Below are 19,397 nucleotides of genomic sequence, written 5' to 3'. Positions count from 1 at the left end.
CAGGAGGCCATGGTCCACCACTTCCAATCCATTTGTCTCGGAAGTTTTCAGATAATTTTATATTCGTAAACCATAATGTGATGGAGCTCCATCATGTTGAAACCAATAATTTAGTCTAACTGCTAACGGAACGTCATGCAGCAATGGCAATGGTAAGTTTTCATTTAAAAACATACAGTTGCAGCAAATATAGTTTTGAACTACATGAATATTTAATAACCCAGCCCAAATGTTTATTTCTAGTTTTTTGATTAATTTTTTAAATAACTCGCAAAGAAAAACAATCGGAAAATTGTCCACTCTTGTTTCTCGATTTGTTTTTGTCCCCTTAATCAAAACCCATGAGGACGGGCGTCACTTTTGGGACACCCTGTATATTGTACTTTCATATTTATTATTTTATTCTCTTTATATCATCATAATTAGATAAACTAATACATTTTTATATAAATGAATTTCTTTAAAGACTACGTGTTTCGATTTCAAAATTTTAGAAGTTCTTTGGAAGTTATTCAACCGATTTTAACAATTTTAAAAACAGTTTTCGAAAAATATTATTTGATACACAGTTGCGAAGTCGCTTGTGCATTTATTTAAATATGTAAGTCGTAAGTGAAATGGTGGCACAGTAATGAAATGCATAAGAAGTACACCAAACCCAACCACAATACTGCTTCTAGACGAGGCCACCTAAAAAATAGGGACGCCGATGATAGTACTTTGGAGGTCATCAATTTATGGAATGGTTGTTTTACTCACTGGCATTCTTCTTTCTGATATAATATACAAACACAATTAAAAAGTACTAATTCAAAAACGAAAGGTCTGAATATTTGTGTACGACGACTTTGGTATCAGAAAATCTGCTTTCATTGACGAATACATCCGTGAATTTGGTGATAACATCAGAATTGATTTTTATGGCGCCTGCAGCTGATAATATTTGAAAATGTTGACAATGACAATGCTAGTACATATATAAGTAATTAAAAATCTACTTGAAATATTTATTAAGTGGCACAAATTTTAAAATTATGAGTTATTATTAAAGCGTTGATTTAATATACATATTGAAAAACTGACAATTAAGCAGATAACCTATTGACACCATTGAACGTTCATACGTATTTTTTATTGCAGTTACATATCTTCATATTATTGCGTTACTTCTAAGATATTTTGATCAGTAAATTTAACTTGTCAAGAATAGAAAATAATAAATATACTATCGTCTATGAGGACGAAAAATGATTCGTCATTTAAGTTAACCTCTTCCTCCATATTACTAACCTGTGACATGTTGAGTATTTACTATTTTTACTATTCTGTGTTGACTAACTCGTACCGAATGTTTAGAGATTCATTTCCTACTTGTCACTGACTTGAATGTCAGTAGTTATATGTCAAGTAAATAGAGGCGTAAGTGAAATTTTCGTCTGAATTTATTGCCGCCTTAGGCAAAAAGGTATGTAAGTCGTGAGTGAAATGGTGGCACAGTAATGAAATGCATAAAAAGCATACCAAACTCAACCACAAAGAACATCGCCACAATGCTGCTTCTAGACGAGGCCACCTAAAAAATAGGGACGCCGATGATAGCACTTTGGAGGTCATCAAGGCTCCTCATAATTCTAGGAAAGAGCTAAGCAAAAAATTGGAGTTTGGGGACCATGAGGATGCCGCAAAATTCAAGTCGAATAAAGATAAACACAAGCATAAAAGGGAGGAGTCTAAGTCACATGATCGTCATTGCAAAATTATGCACGAAAAGAATATGAATATCCAAGATTTAATGTCAGCCAAAGAGCTAGTGAAGCATAATGAGAAAAAGGAGAAACGCGATAAAGAACGCTTGAACAAAATTGAAAAATACTTGGAAGGAATTAATAAGGTTGACAGCAAAAAACTTTTACATACCAGACCCCTTTCACTAGATAGCTCCAAGGCCCTTCTGTCAAATAAGGAAAAGCTCATACGAAGAGAAAAAACATTTCACGATAAAACGAGCAGAGATGTTTCTACAAATTCCCATCTCAACATTTTACAGGATCAACAATCTCCTACGGCCATTAAAGAAAAATTGCATAAGCTCAAGAAACATAAACATAAGAAAAATAACAAAAGAGGTTCTAGTAAAGAAAAAAACATAAAGGATAACCAGCAATCAGTGATGTATTGTGAAGTTGAACTTCAAAGTCCATTTTTACAAGAAAAAAAGAAGTACAACGTAGAATGTCTTTTTCCAGAAACATCAAAGGAAAAATCTTCAAGAAAACGATCTCCTTCAAGAGACAACTCTGCTTTTTCACAATTAGAATCAGCTTTAACAAGTCGGAGAGGCAAAACCAAACACTTGAAGGATGCAACGATTCCTGTGAAATTTTCTCCTCGAAAGTCCAAACTGACAATTGATCTAAGAAGCCATCAAGATCCAAAGAGCAATGTTACCCTCGGACCATACGGGAAATACTTTGCCTTCGATAAAACTTCTCAAAATGAAACTGCCCGACCAAAGAAGAAAAAACGTCGTAAGGGTGACAGTACAACAAAAGTATCTCAACGTGAAAAAAGAGGTGATTCAAAGGAAGAACAAGTTAAACTAGAAAATACTAAGAAAAAACAAGAAAAAACCAATCCGAATTCTAATCAGTACAAAGCGAAAATTGATGATGACATAAAAAGTTACTTTTTTAAGATTCAAAGTCTGATAGACAAGAAATTAGATTCCATATTGGGCAATAACAGTAACTCGAATGATAGCAAAAGTAATTATGTGGAAAACGAAAATGATGTCTTTAAAACAAAAAGTATTAAAGAGAAAAAAGAGGAATTTCGTGATCGAAGTCATTCAAAAAGAAAGAAAAGAGGAAGCGAGAGATGTAAAAGTTTCGAAGAAGGAAAACAGGAGAAGAGTCTTGATGAAGAGAAGAAAGCAAAACGTTCCGATGAAGAAAAGAAAGCCGTCAGAGAAAGTACGAAAAAATATACTGAAGTACCTAATGTCTCCTTGAAAAGGGAAAGATATCCATCTGAAGATTCTAGAAATTATAGAAGGAGCCGCAGTCCCCAACAACAAAAACGATCGTCTTCCCCAATGGATAAACGAAGAAGTGATAAAGATGTTCGGCATCAACGTCATAAAAGTCCATATCCCGAATATAGTTCACACAAAATTAGCCCAGACTGTTTAATAAAAATGTTAGAACATCCTTCAACGTTTTCAATACAATCCAGCACATCTCTCTTAAAGAAAAAACACGTTGAAGTGAAACGGAGGTCAAATGACACTCAAACTAATCCTGAATATAATCAGAAAAGAGATAGAAGTTTAGGTAAAACGAACACAGCTCCTAATGAAGACAATTTAAATATTAAAGAGATAGAAAAAACTCATCAACATGAAGCTTATTCTAAGAAACTGAGGAAACGTATGACAGAGAAACATTCGAACTCAACTTTAATTAAAGAAAAGTTGATCGATGTGACTAAATATGAACCTCATTCAGAATTTAATGGAAATGAACGCCGTCATAAGAGAGGTAGGAGTTCTACTAGAAGAATTGCGATTCCAGGTGAGGATGTTTTCGAAGAAACAGACCTGGTAAAGGTTAGTAACAAGAAATTGAAAAAACGTATGAGACAGCTCATGAATTTGGAATGTAAGACCGTCTCCATAGTAGGCATTCCTTCGCAAATAAGAGAATCGACGATTTTCAATGAAACCCAAACCACCACGTCCTTGAATGTCATCAACCCTACAGAAGATATGATCGAGCAGAAGAAAAAGTCGAAACGGTTCAAACTCTATTACAAGTACTCCATAGCAGACAACAAGTGTCACCATGAAAGTGATAAATCTTCAGAAGGAAAGAAGAGCATAGTAAGTGACAGCTACAGAGTTGTTTCAGATCCCTCTGACTGCAACCTAGAAATCTGTGAAGACAAGGAAGAAATATCGATGAATACGAAAAATGAATCTGAATCGGATCTAGCAAAAATTCTTTTTATAATGAAAAACGAAAAGTCCCACAGAAATTGCGGTGATGTATCAAAAAAAATTCGTAAACGAGGTGATAGTCCTAAACCTATTACATTAAACAATATAGTAGAAGAGCCTTCAAATATTTCCATTGTCATACGCGCTAATGAAAATCCATCTCCTTTAAAGAAAGATCTGAACTGTACATTCTTTAAGACATTAAAGAGCAGCAGCTCTGGTTGCAATCTGGAGCCGATTAGAAAATCTACCCAGGGCAATCCAAATAAACATAAAAACTGCAATCCCTTAAAGGATAACAGTATTATACCTAAAAGTTCTCCAAAAAAAGTTAGTGAAAGATCACGTGAAAATAAAAAACTCAAGTATGAAGAAAAACGTGGATATAATAAAAAGATCAAGAAAATGGAGAGCCATCATCGAATTAAAAAAAAATACAGAGAAATGAACAACTATACTTCAAAGTCTGACATTAATATATCGTATGATTCCCTTACAGAACACAAATTTAAAGGCAAACGTAAACCTAACGGTCCAAGCCACTTTAGAGAACAATTAAGACAACTTTTACCAGATATATTCTTTAGAAAATCAAGTCCAGAAAGGAAAAGCATTGATATAATAATTAAGGAAGGAATTAGGGAGATTATAAGAGAAATTCCAAAAAATGTAATGCGTGAAATATCATTCACAGAGGAATCAAATCAAACAAATAAGTCTATAAATATACCCGATAGACAAGAAAAGAATTCACGTGAACCAGATTCAAAAGAGCCAATTGAAACATCTAAAAATCATGACGTAGCAGAAAAAACATATTGTACCAAGAAGATAAAGGATATACACGAAGTAGACTCAAACGAAAACATTCAAATCCAAGACGTAGAAGAGGCAGCATATTCCTCGAAGAAAATAATGGCTTACGATAACCCTAAAATTAAAAACGCAGAAGAAAAGACAAATTATTCGGAGAAAGCAACAGACTCACAAGAAACAGATTCGAAGCTACCCACTGACTGTCCCAAAGTTCAAGATGTAGAAGAAAAATCATATTGTTCAAAGAAAATAGGTACATGTAATACGATGAGCAGAATACCAAGTTTGATTAAAGGGTATACAGGAACAACTGCATCACAGATCATTAAAGACGAGTCAATTAAAGCTCATAATTCAATGGATCAGGATTGCGCAGACGATGTAACGGGTAACAGAGAAGAACTAGGTGAGAAAAATTTAGTTGATGCTGCAACGGAAGTTAGCATCACTGAGGAAGTAGCAGACAAAGCAGTTATTATGTTGGAAAATAAAAAATCACAAACTCCAAGTTACCTAGACACGCCTACACTAGTCACAATTTGTGATGCGACGAAGCAGTATAGGTACTCTAAAAAAATAGCAACTGCGAACAACGTGAAGCGTTGTCAGATTACTGATTCTTTCGGTGAACCAAAAATGGGATCAGTGTGCAAGTCCGCAAGACCCATCATCAATTTAGAAAACGAGCAATTTCCAAGTCGCAAATTACCGGAACCAGAAAGATGTTTTGCACCAATGTCGGGGCAATGCAAAGGACTGGAAGAGAAGACCGTTTCATTTGAAAACCAAGAGAAATTTGAGCCTATAAAGCTTTTAGAAAGAAGACCAGCGACTGCCGATGAAAGATGTACACCACCTTCTAAACCTTCACTGGATGAATTTAGAGAGAAACCCACTAAACGAGCCTTAACAATGAGTACAAATGTTGTTACTATAGATGGTTCAATATGTACAGAAATATCTGGAACATGCAACACACCTGCTGAGTGGACCAGAAATGATACAAAAGATAATTCAGTCCAAGAAAAAATCTTTGATAGACATGCCGTAACAACCTTAAAAAAAAATCAAGAAAGTCTGTTCTCCAAATCATCTATGAGTTTAAACGATGTAGACATGGAAAGTAGAATCGGCAGTTTAGTTTGCGTTGACAGGTACAGCAACGCCCAAAAAATTAATTTCAGTTCGAACTCCAATTCCAGATCACTCGATAGATACACGGCAAAATCTCTTATAAGCGATCAACCCCATGCCAGTAGATTGTTCCTTACAAAAAGTTTCGATCCTAAAATGAATACCTACCAACGCAGGAAGATGTATGACGAGAGCATAAGGAAGAAAATGAAGAAAAAATGTGGAACAAAAAACCAAATGGGACCGCGAATCTTTGAAGTAAGATATCTAACGTTAGAGAATCCGAATTTGGACGAAGGTTTTGATACTAAAACCAGTCCGACACCTATTGTTAATCAAAAATGTATTAGCAGATTGCCAACTTACAACACTAAAACTAACAAAGCGAAACTGAGGACTAAAGCCTCTAAAATTTCCACAAAAAAATCTAGAAAAATCTTTCCCAAGAACAAAGAAGATGCTTGTAAGTTTTCAGGCAGAGATATCTTCGCCCCGGTCATCTCAGATGTAGACCAGTTAAACAAATTTAGACGAAAGTCGTTCCCAGAGAAAAAAATTGAAGAAATATTCGTGAAGAAAAGTTCGCATGAAAGAAACTTGTCAGATAAAGAACTAAATTCTTCTTTCTTGAAAAATGGAGTTATCAACGAGGAACAGATTTGTAAGATGAGTAAAATTGATTCTGAAAACACACACCAGAATTTCAAGGATCTAATTGACCAGTTATATAATTCGATAGTATCTTATTGCGATACAAAGTTTAAATCACCCCAAGAACCTTCCCTAGATCCTACCCATATTGATAAAGATAGACAAATTATTCCAAGATCACCACCTGTCAATGAAAAATCGTATGTTATTTTCCCTAAACATTCAAATGAAACCACTTCTACACTGAACAATCCGTATAAAAAAAATTCGTGCTCTGAAGGAAATGTCGCTAGTGAAGAGAAAGAATCTAAACGTCCGACTAACTTAATTTTTAGTCATTTGAGTTGTCCGGTACTAGCCGGGTCCACATCGTCGTTTGATTATTTATATGAAGATGGACCTATTGAGATAAATAAGGATGCCGTCTTATTACATTTTAAAAAGCCTATGAAAACTATCCTTGGCTATGCTCTTAATAATCCACATCGGATTCAAAGGGAAACATTTCGCCAATTTCTTAAAAAGGAGTATCATACATCAAATAGTGTGACAGAGTCAGAAGAGAGCGGATATTCTAGTAGCAACTCGAAGAAGTGTACGTCTGTTTCCAGCTTTTTTAAAAAAACCAGTATCGCCAACTTGTTCAAGCCTATAAAAAAATTGGAGACTAGTTTGCAGTCTACAAGCTCATTAAATGACTCGAGATCTGGTCCTAATTTGCAGGAGTACAGCGTAATGAATCAAAAATGCATAGAATATGCTGAGAAAGTTCGAAATCAAACAAAGAATAAAGATGAATCTGAGGAAACATTTCAGGAAATACCTCTCGACGTTTTACTCTTCTGCAGGAAAAGTTCTGCCCTTCTTAGCGACTTTAATAGTAATTGTAGTCTCTGCAAGAAACATTCTAATTCAGATTTGCCTGACATTACTGAGGCGGATGAATTAAGTAATAATTCGGAAAATCAAGAAAATTTATTGGAAATTGAAAACATCATCAAAGAAGACATCTTATTAAAGGAAGTGAAAAGTGCTGACACTTTCAATGAAGATAATGTTCAGGAGGAAACACTGTTTTTTTATAAAGAACGTGAACCTTCTTTAGAAATCACTACTTTGCAAAGGTCTCGAACTAGTTTTACTATTGACGATACTTCTCAGTTAACAAAAGATATTGTGCAGTGCCCTGTGGTTCTAAGTATTACCAACTTAAATTCCTGTAGCTTAACAGTTGTTGAAGAACAAAGTAGCAGTAATAATAACTTCTGTTTCAAAGGTAAACAGAAAGAAAGTGTTAAACGGATTGAGTCAGATGCCGTATATTCAGATCACATAAACGTCAAAGAAAATTGTCATGTTAGCAAATCTGACTTAAAATCTTCAACTCAAATGGATGTTGATGGCAAATCAGACACTTCTTCGAGTTTTGGATCTAGATATTCTAATTCCCCATCAGTAACTAGTAAGTTTATGGCTAAGAGATTTTTTGACAATCTCCTCAAAGTCTACGAAAAAGAGATAGACGTAACAAATAAACTGTTCCAAGATGACGATTTCTTCCTTAACGTTTTGCTAGAATCTGTTAAATCAGAAGAATTATCGAAGCCGAAGAACTTCAAACTGAAGAAGCTTATTAAAGGCAGAATAAAGAATTGCATTGGGAATATGTTTGGTCCTAAAAACTGTATGGATAAACCTAGGGCATGTGTAGATTCTCTGACAACATGTAATTTTAATAACAAACACCAGGGAAAGTTACAAATTTTGGCAGGTGACGCCAGAAAGTATTTTTCCATGTTTGTACAGGCGGTCAAGACCAATAAAGATATCAACGATGAAATCAAGATATGCGGGCTTTTGAGGCTTCTTGAGAGGATAGAAGATGGAGATTTTGCAATTTTACGGGTAATTCGTCCGTTAAGGTATGTGCACGTATTAATATCCTGTATATTTTAGAAAAAAGAAGAGGTTGATTTCGAAGAAGAAATAAAAGAACAAGTGAAGGAAGCGTTTGTCAGTATTTATCGGATGTCGGTAAAAGAGGCGAGAAAACGTAGAAGGTCTCTAACCACGGATGATCTAAAACTGATTCGAACATTTGTCAGCAAATATCGCATCGGTCTACTTTCAAAAACTGACCTGATAGCTACGTACATTGGCAGAGGAGTTTTCAGAACAGAAGGTCACTTGAAAGGTTAGAAAGAAATAAAAATTTGTATTAAAAATACTTTATTGTATGTACTTACATATATATTTGACATTTTTTGTACCTATTTCAGCTGCAGTTACCTATCTGATTCAGCAAAATAAAACCAAGGACATCGACTTAAAAGACTTCGATGAACATTGTAAAATATTAGCGAAATGTTAGTGGATAGTATGGGAATAAACTTGTAAAGTATGGATTTCTTTAATACCAATTCTCTACAACTAAACTACAACGTTCCAGGGTTTAAAGGTTCCACGTTCTGGCTCTTTTATCTAAAACAAAAATTAAGAATAAATATTCTAATATGGACCATATTGCAAATAAAAAATAAACGATGGAGATGTAAACTTAAATGTAATACGTGTAGAAATTGTGCGTGTATGTTATAGTTATAAATATATTCAACTTCATCTGTTGTAAAAAGTAAATAGAAGAGTAACTATTCAAAAACGACACCACTCATTTTAAATAAAACAACATATCGTTTAAAAATATGATTTTACCTTCGACGTTATCGAATCTTGACATGCCATCCTGATATTAGCCGAAGTTGCGGGAGCGTCGAATCTAAAGTATTCCTTTTTAATCCCATTTTCTTCACGCGTTGCTTTAATAGCGTCCTTAATAGCATACAGAACGGAACTTGCTAGAAACAAAGGCGGTTCCCCAACAGCCTGAAAGGTGTTTCTTTCGTTATTTTCACTTTTTATTTGACTGACGAAATATTTCTAAAATAGACAATATTTTATTTATTTTTACCCCACCTTAGATGAATACACAGCTCTAGGATTGGATACTCCTTTTAAAAGGGAAACATTAAATTCTACAGGTATGTCCGCAAATCCGGGTAGTTTGTAAGTGCCAGGACCTCTGGTGAAAACTGTTCCTTCTGGAGAATACACCATTTCCTCCAGCACGAACAGACCATAACCTTGCATGAAGGCGCCCTCTATCTGGCCTATGTCGATAGCAGGATTTAGACTCTCACCTGAAAAAGTCTTTATTAAAATGTCAAATATCGAAATATTCATATGTCACAATAGTATATTACGTAAAAATCATTTTACGCACCAATGGAAAAGTTACGCACGACGCCGCGTAGCGGCAAGTGCGTAATTCTATGAGTGCGTAATTGCATTACACCACGTATTACGTACTATACTTTACCTACGACCACTACTTTAAATACTTAAAAACACACCGTCTGCGATCAATGCAAGTTTCCTATTACGTCGTACGGTAAAAAAATCGCACACCTTGGTAAAAAAATCGTACAGTTTTCCTAGCAACCGCCTAGCAACGGTCAATATAAACAGTATTGTATTGACCGTTGCTAGGCGGTTGCTAGGAAAACTGTGTGATTTTTTTACCGTACGTAATAGGAATCTTAGATTGATCGCAGACGGTGTGTTTTTAAGTATTTACAGTAGTTGTCGTAGGTAAAAATCATTTTACGCACCAATGGAAAAGTTACGCACGACGCCGCGTAGCGGCGAGTGCGTAATTCTATGAGTGCGTAATTGCATTACACCACGTATTACGTACTATACTTTACCTACGACCACTACTTTAAATACTTAAAAACACACCGTCTGCGATCAATGCAAGATTTCTATTACGTCGTACGGTAAAAAAATCGCACAGCTTGGTAAAAAAATCGTACAGCTTTCCTAGCAACCACCTAGCGACGGTCAATACAAACAGTATTGTATTGACCGTTGCTAAGCGGTTGCTAGGAAAACTGTGCGATTTTTTTACCGTACGTAATAGGAATCTTACATTGATCGCAGACGGTGTGTTTTTAAGTATTTACAGTAGTGGTCGTATATATAATAGCATTCATGTTCTGTAGAAGGCGCTTTGGAGTGTATAAGTTACTGCAATTCTGAATACAGATATTTCTCTTCATACGCAGCAAATCTAAGAAATCTTCTTTAGAAAGTAGATAGTTCCCGTAAAAAATTATTATATGCTGAATATTTTTTTATAGCAATTTTCAAAAAATCACTCTAGTGATAAACAACAAAAATCATTATAACCCCCAAAATTTTGGGTAACATCGTGAGACACTTAAATCTGAAAAGCACGAAATAATTTTTTTCAGTTTTGAATTACCATTAATATTAGCTACTTTTGAGCGCTAATTGATTTTTTATTCATATATCAGAGGCGGAGATTTTAGGATTGCGTGTGGTTCTTTTGCCTTTAATTTTTACGGCTCAGGGAAAATTGGAATTTTGAAAGCACATTTTAAACTGCCAATGTTTTCTACACAAAAAAGGTATTTATAATGAAAAGCTCTAACACGCACCGTTTTCAAGATAAATGGAGTTTTATGATGAACAACATGAAAGAAAAGTGGCAACATGATATAGAAAATTCTTCAAAACTAAGCAAATAATTAACAAAAATCACTAGTAAACTATAGACTGGCCCTAGAAAGAGAGGTCAATCGCGCCGATGTGTGCAATCAATAATTTTTCAAAATTTTTAACTTCACCATACTTTCAATGCATAGTCACTACACATAAATGTAGTTAAATCATTTTAACTTCAAACGGGAATACGGCCCACCAAAAAAAGTGTGTCAAGAATCGAGTCGATTGCCGATTGGTTGAATTAAATATATCGCGCTACAGTCGAAGTTCTGTGAACAAAGCATAAGCCCGCACTAGCTCTGTCTCTCTCGCACACGTATGTGCGATTGCCGTTTATATGAGCAAAATGACCGTTGGGCGAGTCCAGTAGTTCATAAGGTCTATGGATACGCCAGTCACTCAGACGTAGATTGGAATAAAGATTCAGCTCAATAATAAAAAGTAAAAACACTATGTATTTTGTTTAGAGTTTTATAACATTTTTTATAGTACCGGTTTTAACTGTTGCACAATGCGTCTCTGTCTCCATTTATGATCACGTCTTGGTTGAGTGCAATTGTTTGCTTTATAGTTCACTTAAATCACTGTGAGAGCTCATTGACAGAAGAGATTCACAGACTAAACACAATGCTTTAAAAATCATATAAAACACTTTTTATTAAAAATTATTTTATAACCTTATTCAAGTATATCAAATTAGTCAGTGTAGGTATTCATTTATTACCCCTAAAATACTTACCCCCACTACAAGTTACCCCAGTATATTTTTTTATGAATTCGAGTTAGAAATATACGTTATATAGGGTTTCCTGGTTTAAACGAAGTTCTCACTTAAAACTTTGATTGATATTTTTCTCTCTTCGAGCATATACTCCTAGAGGCAGCCTTCAGTGCTGAGAAAGTGCGACTGGTGTGCGGGAGAGAAAGGAGAATAAAAGGACATGCTATCTCTCTCGCTCCGCGAGCTGATTGGTCGGGGCTTAGGTGCAGGACGGTCATTGGCATGGAGGGGAGCACGCACCGACCAATCCAGCTCGCGGAGCGAAAGAGATAGTATGTCCTTTTATGCTCATTTCTCCCTCGCACACCAGTCGCGCATTCTCAGCACTGATGGCTGCCTCTAGGAGTATATGCTCGAAGTGTAAAACGAAGTATGAAAGCAAAAATCCTCGCAGAAAACAACAGTAAATTTGCATGCTTAAAATATGTTTGAATAGGAAATAATACACAAAGTAAGTTTGTGATATACTAATTGGAATCAGTTTCTCTTTCATTTAATGTCACTTCCTTTGTTACAGTGTTTCTGAAATAAGTGCGTTTCTTGAAAAAGGTGATAGAGGGCACGAAAATGGGCAACTTTTTTAAGCAACTGATGGTCTAAATGCTTCTGTTTCGAGAAAATTAATTAAGAAAATTAAATGTAAGCCGACCCTGTGCATTTTGTGCACGTGCGTTGTGTGTTGCAGTATTACTTAGCCGGCGTATAAAATGTTTTCTGATCAACAACTAGCAGACATGGTGTTAATGTACAGAGAATGTCAGTACAATTTAATTGAGCCTTGTCGTTTTGCGTATGTGCACGTATGCGGACTAATTTTGATCGTCGTTTGGAAGCACACGGAAAAAACTTTGAACAATTTTTGTAGAGCATTTCGTCTGTTGGTAACTAGTCAGTTTATTATTCGTTTAATTTTTGTGTTACTTTTGAACGAAATTTGAATAAATTTCAGCATGTCAAAACCGCCATCAACGCTTCGATATCAAAGGTACAGCTGACTGCCGCACCAGGGACATACCTAAATCCATAACAATGTCAGTTTTCAACACCTGGTGGTCTCCAGTAAGAGTATCAATTTCTACCTCAGTACAAGCAACCCCGTAGGTGAAATAGTTGAAAAGTGTGCCTTGTTTAGTATTCCAATCAAAATCGACGTCAGTCTTGTAGAATCCCGTGGCCGACAAGCTTACCCTATCGAAATATGCTTTGTTCACCCAACTCTCCCATGTTCCTTTCGGATCTGCTTCTTTGTAAGGTCTCAGTCTTTCCTTAATCACCTTGCAGGCTTCCTAAAATTCAACAGTATCTATATAATTTGACTTAAATTTCGAATAATGATAACAGACTCACCATGACTGCCATTCCGTTCAGATCTGACCCAGAACTAGCGGCGGTTGGCGAAGTATTTGGCACTTTATCTGTAGCAGTTTCGCTGGTATGAATTTTTTCCACTGGAATTTCCAGTACTCTGCTTGCCACTTGGATCATCTTCGTGTAAATTCCCTGACCCATCTCAATACCACCGTGGGATAATAACACAGACCCATCGGTGTACACCAGGACAAGAGCCCCAGCTTGGTTTAGAAACGAAATGCCAAAAGCGATGCCGTATTTTGTGGGTATGACGCTAAGACCCCGTTTTTTATAACGGTTTTCCCTGAGAAATAAATAAATAATTAAAGAAAAATAACCAAATGCTTTGTTTACTTCAAAAATCCATACATTTCTGTTAATAAGAATATGTATTAAGTATATGGGAAATACGGTACAATTTTGTTTTTAAAATATACCTACAAGCCGTTTTTTTTTTCAAATTGCATTTTCCACATTAGATCGATCGAAATAACTCATTTAGAGGGAAAAAAAGAAAATAGTTACCTGGACTTTTATAAGTGGAAATGGTAAAGGGGCTTATAATAAAAGAAAAAAAAATAAATGCGAGAGCAGGGGCGGCGGAGGGTTGATTTGGGGGGTTGAAAAGTTATGAAAAATTGTATCATTGGGACTTCTAGCGAAAGTTGACGTTAAACAAAAAAGTATACATTACAAAAGTTGTAGATCATGCAAAAATCTACAACTTTTGTAGAAGTCACTTTTTAACATAACCTTAAAATTTCCGAGAAAAATGCGAAAAACAGGCTTTTTCTGATTTTTCGTTTTTTATTTTTCATTTCCGCAAAAATAATTTAATTTTAACGAAACTTGGTAAAAGTATACCTTTGTGTCTTAACTAATTACAAATTTTTTTAGATAACATAATTAAAAAGTTTCCGAGATATTCATTTTTCCGGTCTGAAACACTTTTTCTTCAAAGAAAAATTCTACTTAGAAAAAACATCATACAGAGTTCTGCCAGTGATCATTTTTTTCGTTTTAACATATACTTTTTAGTGAAATAAAAAATCTGTAATCACAGTTCAGATATGCTCATAAATGCAAAAAAAAATAAAAATGACCTGCAGCAATACATTTTTCAGTAATTGTTCATAATTTGTTTAAATTAAAGAAAAATCAAAAACTTATTACACCATTCAATTGTACAGAAAAAATACAAAAAAACTGTCTCATTATTTGACCCAAAACTTTATTTATGTACAGTATTGCTAGCTCCGGAGATATCCGGAAAAACCCGAAATTTTGCAAAATTGTTTAATTTTCTTCTGGCTTTATTTGAAAACGAATTTTAAAATAAATTACATATTTACAATGCCACTTTTTTCGCTCTATTCAATGGTGTCAACATTTTTGCAATCCGACGTTTCGTCTTCGAGGGGCCATCATCGGGTTAATTTTTTTAAATACGTTGCTGCTATTTTTATGACAAAATCTAGTCATTTTTACTTCTCAATTAGAGGATATTACTATTATAATCTTAAACTTAACTTAAAAAGTTTTTAGCTTTAGCTATCATTTAAAATTTTTTCTGAGAACGGCTTTGAACGCTTTCAAAATATCTATTGGATGAAGTCATAACAGTATAAAGGTAAAAATATCCAACAATTTTTTTTACCACTATTAGCAATACTAATTAGAAATAATAAAATATTTCATAAATTCGTTATTATTTATTAGGTACAAGTGGTACAACTTTTTAAATTATTATTAAAAAAAATGTTGGATATTTTTTGCTGTATTGACCTTCAGTCTCTTCTCTCTCTCCTCTAATAGATACAGGTATTTTGAAAGCGTTCGGAGCCTAAAAACCTTTTTAAGCGATTACAATAGTAATACTATCTAATTCAGAATTAAAAATGACTAGATTTTGTCATAGAAATAGCAGCGACATATTTAGAAAAATTAATCTGATGATGGCCCCTCGAAGACGAAACGTCGGATTGCAAAAATGTTGACGCCATTGGATAGAGCGAAAAAAGTGGAAATGAAAATATGCAATTTATTTAAAATTCGTTTTCAAATAAAGTCAGAAAAAAATAAAACGATTTTGCAAAATTTCGGGTTTCGGATTTCGCGTCAACAGTAGACTGCAGATACTACTTTGTATTGCTGAAATCTCAAATCATCCGGACACAATTTATTATTTGTGCATTTGTAAGTCGACTTAGATGTTTATAAGCAATACTATACAAAAATAAAGTTTTGGGTCAAACAATGAGACACAGTTTTTTTAATTTTTTTCTGTAGAACTGAATGGTGTAATCAGTTTTTGAATGTTTTTTAATTTAAACAAATTATCAACAATAACTGAAAAATTAATTGTTGCAAGTAATTTTTTATTTTTTTGGATTTTTGAGCATATTTTTGAACTGTGATTACAGACTTTTTTATTTCACCAAAAAGTATGTCAAAACGAAAAAAATGATTACCGGCAGAATTCTGTACGATGATTTTTCTAAGTAGAATTTTTCTTTGAAAAAAAAAAAATGTTTCAGGCCGAAAAAAATGAATATCTCAGAAACGTCTTAATTTTTTATCTAAAAAAATTTGTGGATATTTAAGACAGAAAGGTGTATACTTTCAACAAGTTTCGTTAAAATTGTTTTTCGCATTTTTCTCGGAAATTTTGAGTTTGTTAAAAAGTAACCTCTACAAAAGTTGTAGATTTTTGCATGATCTACAACTTTAGTATTGGATACTTTTTTGTTTAACGTCAACTTTCGCCAGAAATCCCAATGGGTTGATCCCAAATCAACCCTCCGCCGCCCCTGCTCACGCATTTATTTTTTTTAGGTTTATTATAAGCCCTTTTACAATTTCCTCTTATAAAAGTCCAGGTAACAAATTTTTTTTCTCCATCAAATTTGACATTTAAAAGTAAAAGGACATACTCCATCAGAGAAGAACAACTTCATTGTGGCCAGATGATCACTTTTTCAAGAAGAGTGTATTCCACTTAAAGGACTAGCTAACTTCCTATTACTTATTTTAACTGAACGGTTTTAACTATTTTTTTCTCAGATGGATCTCGTGAAATGTTCCAATCTTTTTACAATTCAGAAGAATTAGAGAATTATTATCGAGGATTCTTTTTTAGAAAGGTATAAGGCATAAGGTACAATAATATACAGGATGTAAGAATACTTCATAGCACTGGCAATACAAGTAATACAAAAAAGTGTTTCCAATAAAAATCGCACCAAATTATTTTCGATTAGATACCTATCTAACTTAATTTTCTTCAACAAATTTTGTTACCACTCGTTTTATGTTCAAAACATTAGTAAAAAATCGCGAGTAAGTCTTACTCATTTGCTCGCTAAACACAAACTAAGCATGTTAGCTGCTTAAAAATTGAAAAGTACGACACTGACAGTGTTACTAATACACAAAAAGAAAGAGTCAACTCGATATAAGGTATACCACGCGCAATTTCAAAATTTTCCTTAATTTTTTATCAAACCTCGTAGGTTTGATGTAAAATTGAATTTTCTTTTGACTTTATTAAGTAGTGTCTATTTCTTATAACTTGTGAAATATTCGCACAATTTTACATTTTTTATTTTAAAAAATAGATACCTACAACATACGATAATTTTAAAAATTAAGAAAAAACAAGTACAATAATGCGCAAATAAATTTATTCTCGAGGCAATAATAACACAGGGCAACAATTTTCACACCCAAAAGCCAGACATCACTTGCCCGAAGGTTTTTGGTGCGTAAAATCCGAATCTGGTGTCAGAATTGCTCCTATACGTCACGTTTCCGAGATATCCCAACATTCCTAACCTAAAAGTGCAGAAAAACACGTTTTTTTGCTATATTAGAGCTTATATCACAGAGCGAATTTTTTTTTCTAAAAACAAATCATGCCCTCTAAAACTACCACTCTTACCCTTCAAAACGCTTTTTTTCAGATTTGAAAAATCTTTTTTATTCGCGGAGATATCATTGAATGAATTTAGGTACTTTAGCGTTTTTATAACAGTGGTACTAAAATTGAAAAAATGTATCTCTTTGATATAAGCTCAGGGGGATCGCCTAGCCGGGTGCCTTGGCCGGCGGATTTCGATCTGCCGAGTCAAGCATCACGGACGTGGGCCGGAATTTGGATGGGTGACCTAAGGCAGGCTCAGGGACGTGGCTATGGCAGCCTACCAGAGACCTGGGTCGCCCAACATTTGCCGCACGCGTCTGGTCCCCGATAAATGGTAATGAGAGCAGAGCAAGAAATCTCTGTAACTCAAGATCACGCTATCATACATAAATTGTACGAGACTTTGCCACCAAGCCATCCGTGTAGTAAATAAGATGGTTTGAAGAAAAGTACTTCAGTAATGAAGGAGGGTGTACAAGGGGCCTAATAAGGCCTAAGTGCCGTGGTGGAAGACCCCTCCGACATACATACATACATACATACATACATACATACATACATACATACATATAAGCTCAGATATACCAAAAAAACCTGTTTTTTGCACTTTTAGGTTAGGATATCTCGAAAACGTGACGTATAGGAGCAATTCTGACGCCGGATTTGGATTCTGCGCACTAAAAACCTTTAGGCAAGTGAGGTCTGGTTTTTGGGTGTGACCTTTCATCAGATTTTGTTGCCCTGTGTAATTTTTATAAAAATACGATCACGCAGCATCGTTTTCGGTAACTATTTCTCAATATAATTAAGTAATAAATAATAAATTATATCTATTCCACTTTTCAAAAAATCATAGCATAGATAAATTAATATGTTTCGTTTTTATTAATAATAACAATTGTTGACATCCTTCGACTCATTGTATTCGTTGAACTAATCATATAAGAATCACTGTGTCATCATTGTGTTAAAACCATATCGTTTAACTTTAACGTCTTACCTGTTAAATTTTTCTATTTCATTCCTTCTGTTATAGTAATCCGAAGATGTAATACACTCTTTCCAGCATTTGTCAATCGTACAATTAGTTAATATTTGGTTGTAGTGTGTGCTATCCCCTTCTTTGTACAAATTCAGTTCACTAATTTCCGCAGGGTCTTTTTCCAAGAAATCTGCAATGTGTTGGGCCATACACTCCGTTAATAACATGCCTTGGGGTCCCCCAAACCCTCTAAATGCAGTGTTAGACGGAAGATTGGTTTTACAGAGAAATCCCGTCGCTCTTATCACCGGTATGTAGTATGCATTTTCGACGTGTGTCATAACTCTGTCCATTACCTACAAAAAGCGCGTAGAATATATTGTATAAAGTTTATTATTGCAATGCTAATGCAATAACTTACACCTATAGACAAATCAAGAGAATATCCACAATTGGAGTATAGTTCTACGTCGCAGCCTAAAATTTTGCCTTTTTCATCAAATGCTACCTTGTACTTCATCAAAAGAGGGTGTCGTAGCCCGGTCATAACTATATCTTCATCTCTGTCTAACATACACCTCATGGGGCGGTTGAATTTTTTGGCAGCTACTGCAACCGGTATGGCTAACATGGCAGCTTTAGATTCTTTGCCCCCAAAACCTCCGCCTATTCTTTTTACTTTGCTGATGACTTTGTTTTGTTGTATCCCAAGAACCTGGGCAACTAGTTTCTAGAAAGTGTTGGTTACAAACTTAACAACAACATTATAACGAGCGTTCAAATAAAAACGTAGTCGAAGTTGGCTCTGGCACATTGGACGTAGGGAGTAGCTTATAGCGACCAACTTAACCTCATTTCTCAACGAGCAGCTGTCAGTTTCAATAACGTTAATGACTATATAACTTTATTTTAAAGAATAATCGTGATAACAATAACAAACAATTAAAGGAGCTGCGGAAAGTGTCCCCCTCCTTGTTATAACAATAAATTAAAGCAGCTGCTGAAAGTGTCCCCCTCCTTGTTCCAAGCACTTTTCACACCTGTTCCTCAAAGAATTAAAGACATTTTCTAAGATGCTCGGGGTATTGTTAATTTCACGAATCTTGTCTATAAGTCGAGCCTGCAGATGGTTTAAATCAGGAATAGGCAGTTCAAAAATAGTGTTTTTAAGGTAAGG

At 34.7% G+C, this 19,397-nt stretch overlaps 1 protein-coding gene across 1 annotated transcript in view; it reads right to left on the bottom strand.

The window, feature by feature from the left end:
- Positions 1–8,810: 8,810 nt before the first annotated feature.
- The window catches only part of LOC108904576 (xanthine dehydrogenase), a 16,062-nt gene continuing 5,475 nt past the window's right edge, over positions 8,811–19,397 (bottom strand). The window contains exons 5-11 of the mRNA XM_018707187.1: positions 18,642–18,950; positions 18,239–18,576; positions 13,314–13,620; positions 12,982–13,252; positions 9,572–9,795; positions 9,311–9,481; positions 8,811–9,079 (exon numbers count right to left, since the gene is read on the bottom strand). Coding sequence (XP_018562703.1) covers positions 9,029–9,079; positions 9,311–9,481; positions 9,572–9,795; positions 12,982–13,252; positions 13,314–13,620; positions 18,239–18,576; positions 18,642–18,950 — 1,671 coding nt within the window. The 3' untranslated portion in view covers positions 8,811–9,028. The remainder of the gene's footprint in view (positions 9,080–9,310; positions 9,482–9,571; positions 9,796–12,981; positions 13,253–13,313; positions 13,621–18,238; positions 18,577–18,641; positions 18,951–19,397) is intronic.

This window comes from Anoplophora glabripennis, unplaced genomic scaffold (genome assembly GCF_000390285.2).
Source record: "Anoplophora glabripennis isolate ALB-LARVAE unplaced genomic scaffold, Agla_2.0 scaffold131, whole genome shotgun sequence".
Taxonomy (NCBI): Eukaryota; Metazoa; Arthropoda; class Insecta; order Coleoptera; family Cerambycidae; genus Anoplophora; species Anoplophora glabripennis.
This window is presented reverse-complemented; position numbering and strand designations above follow the sequence as displayed.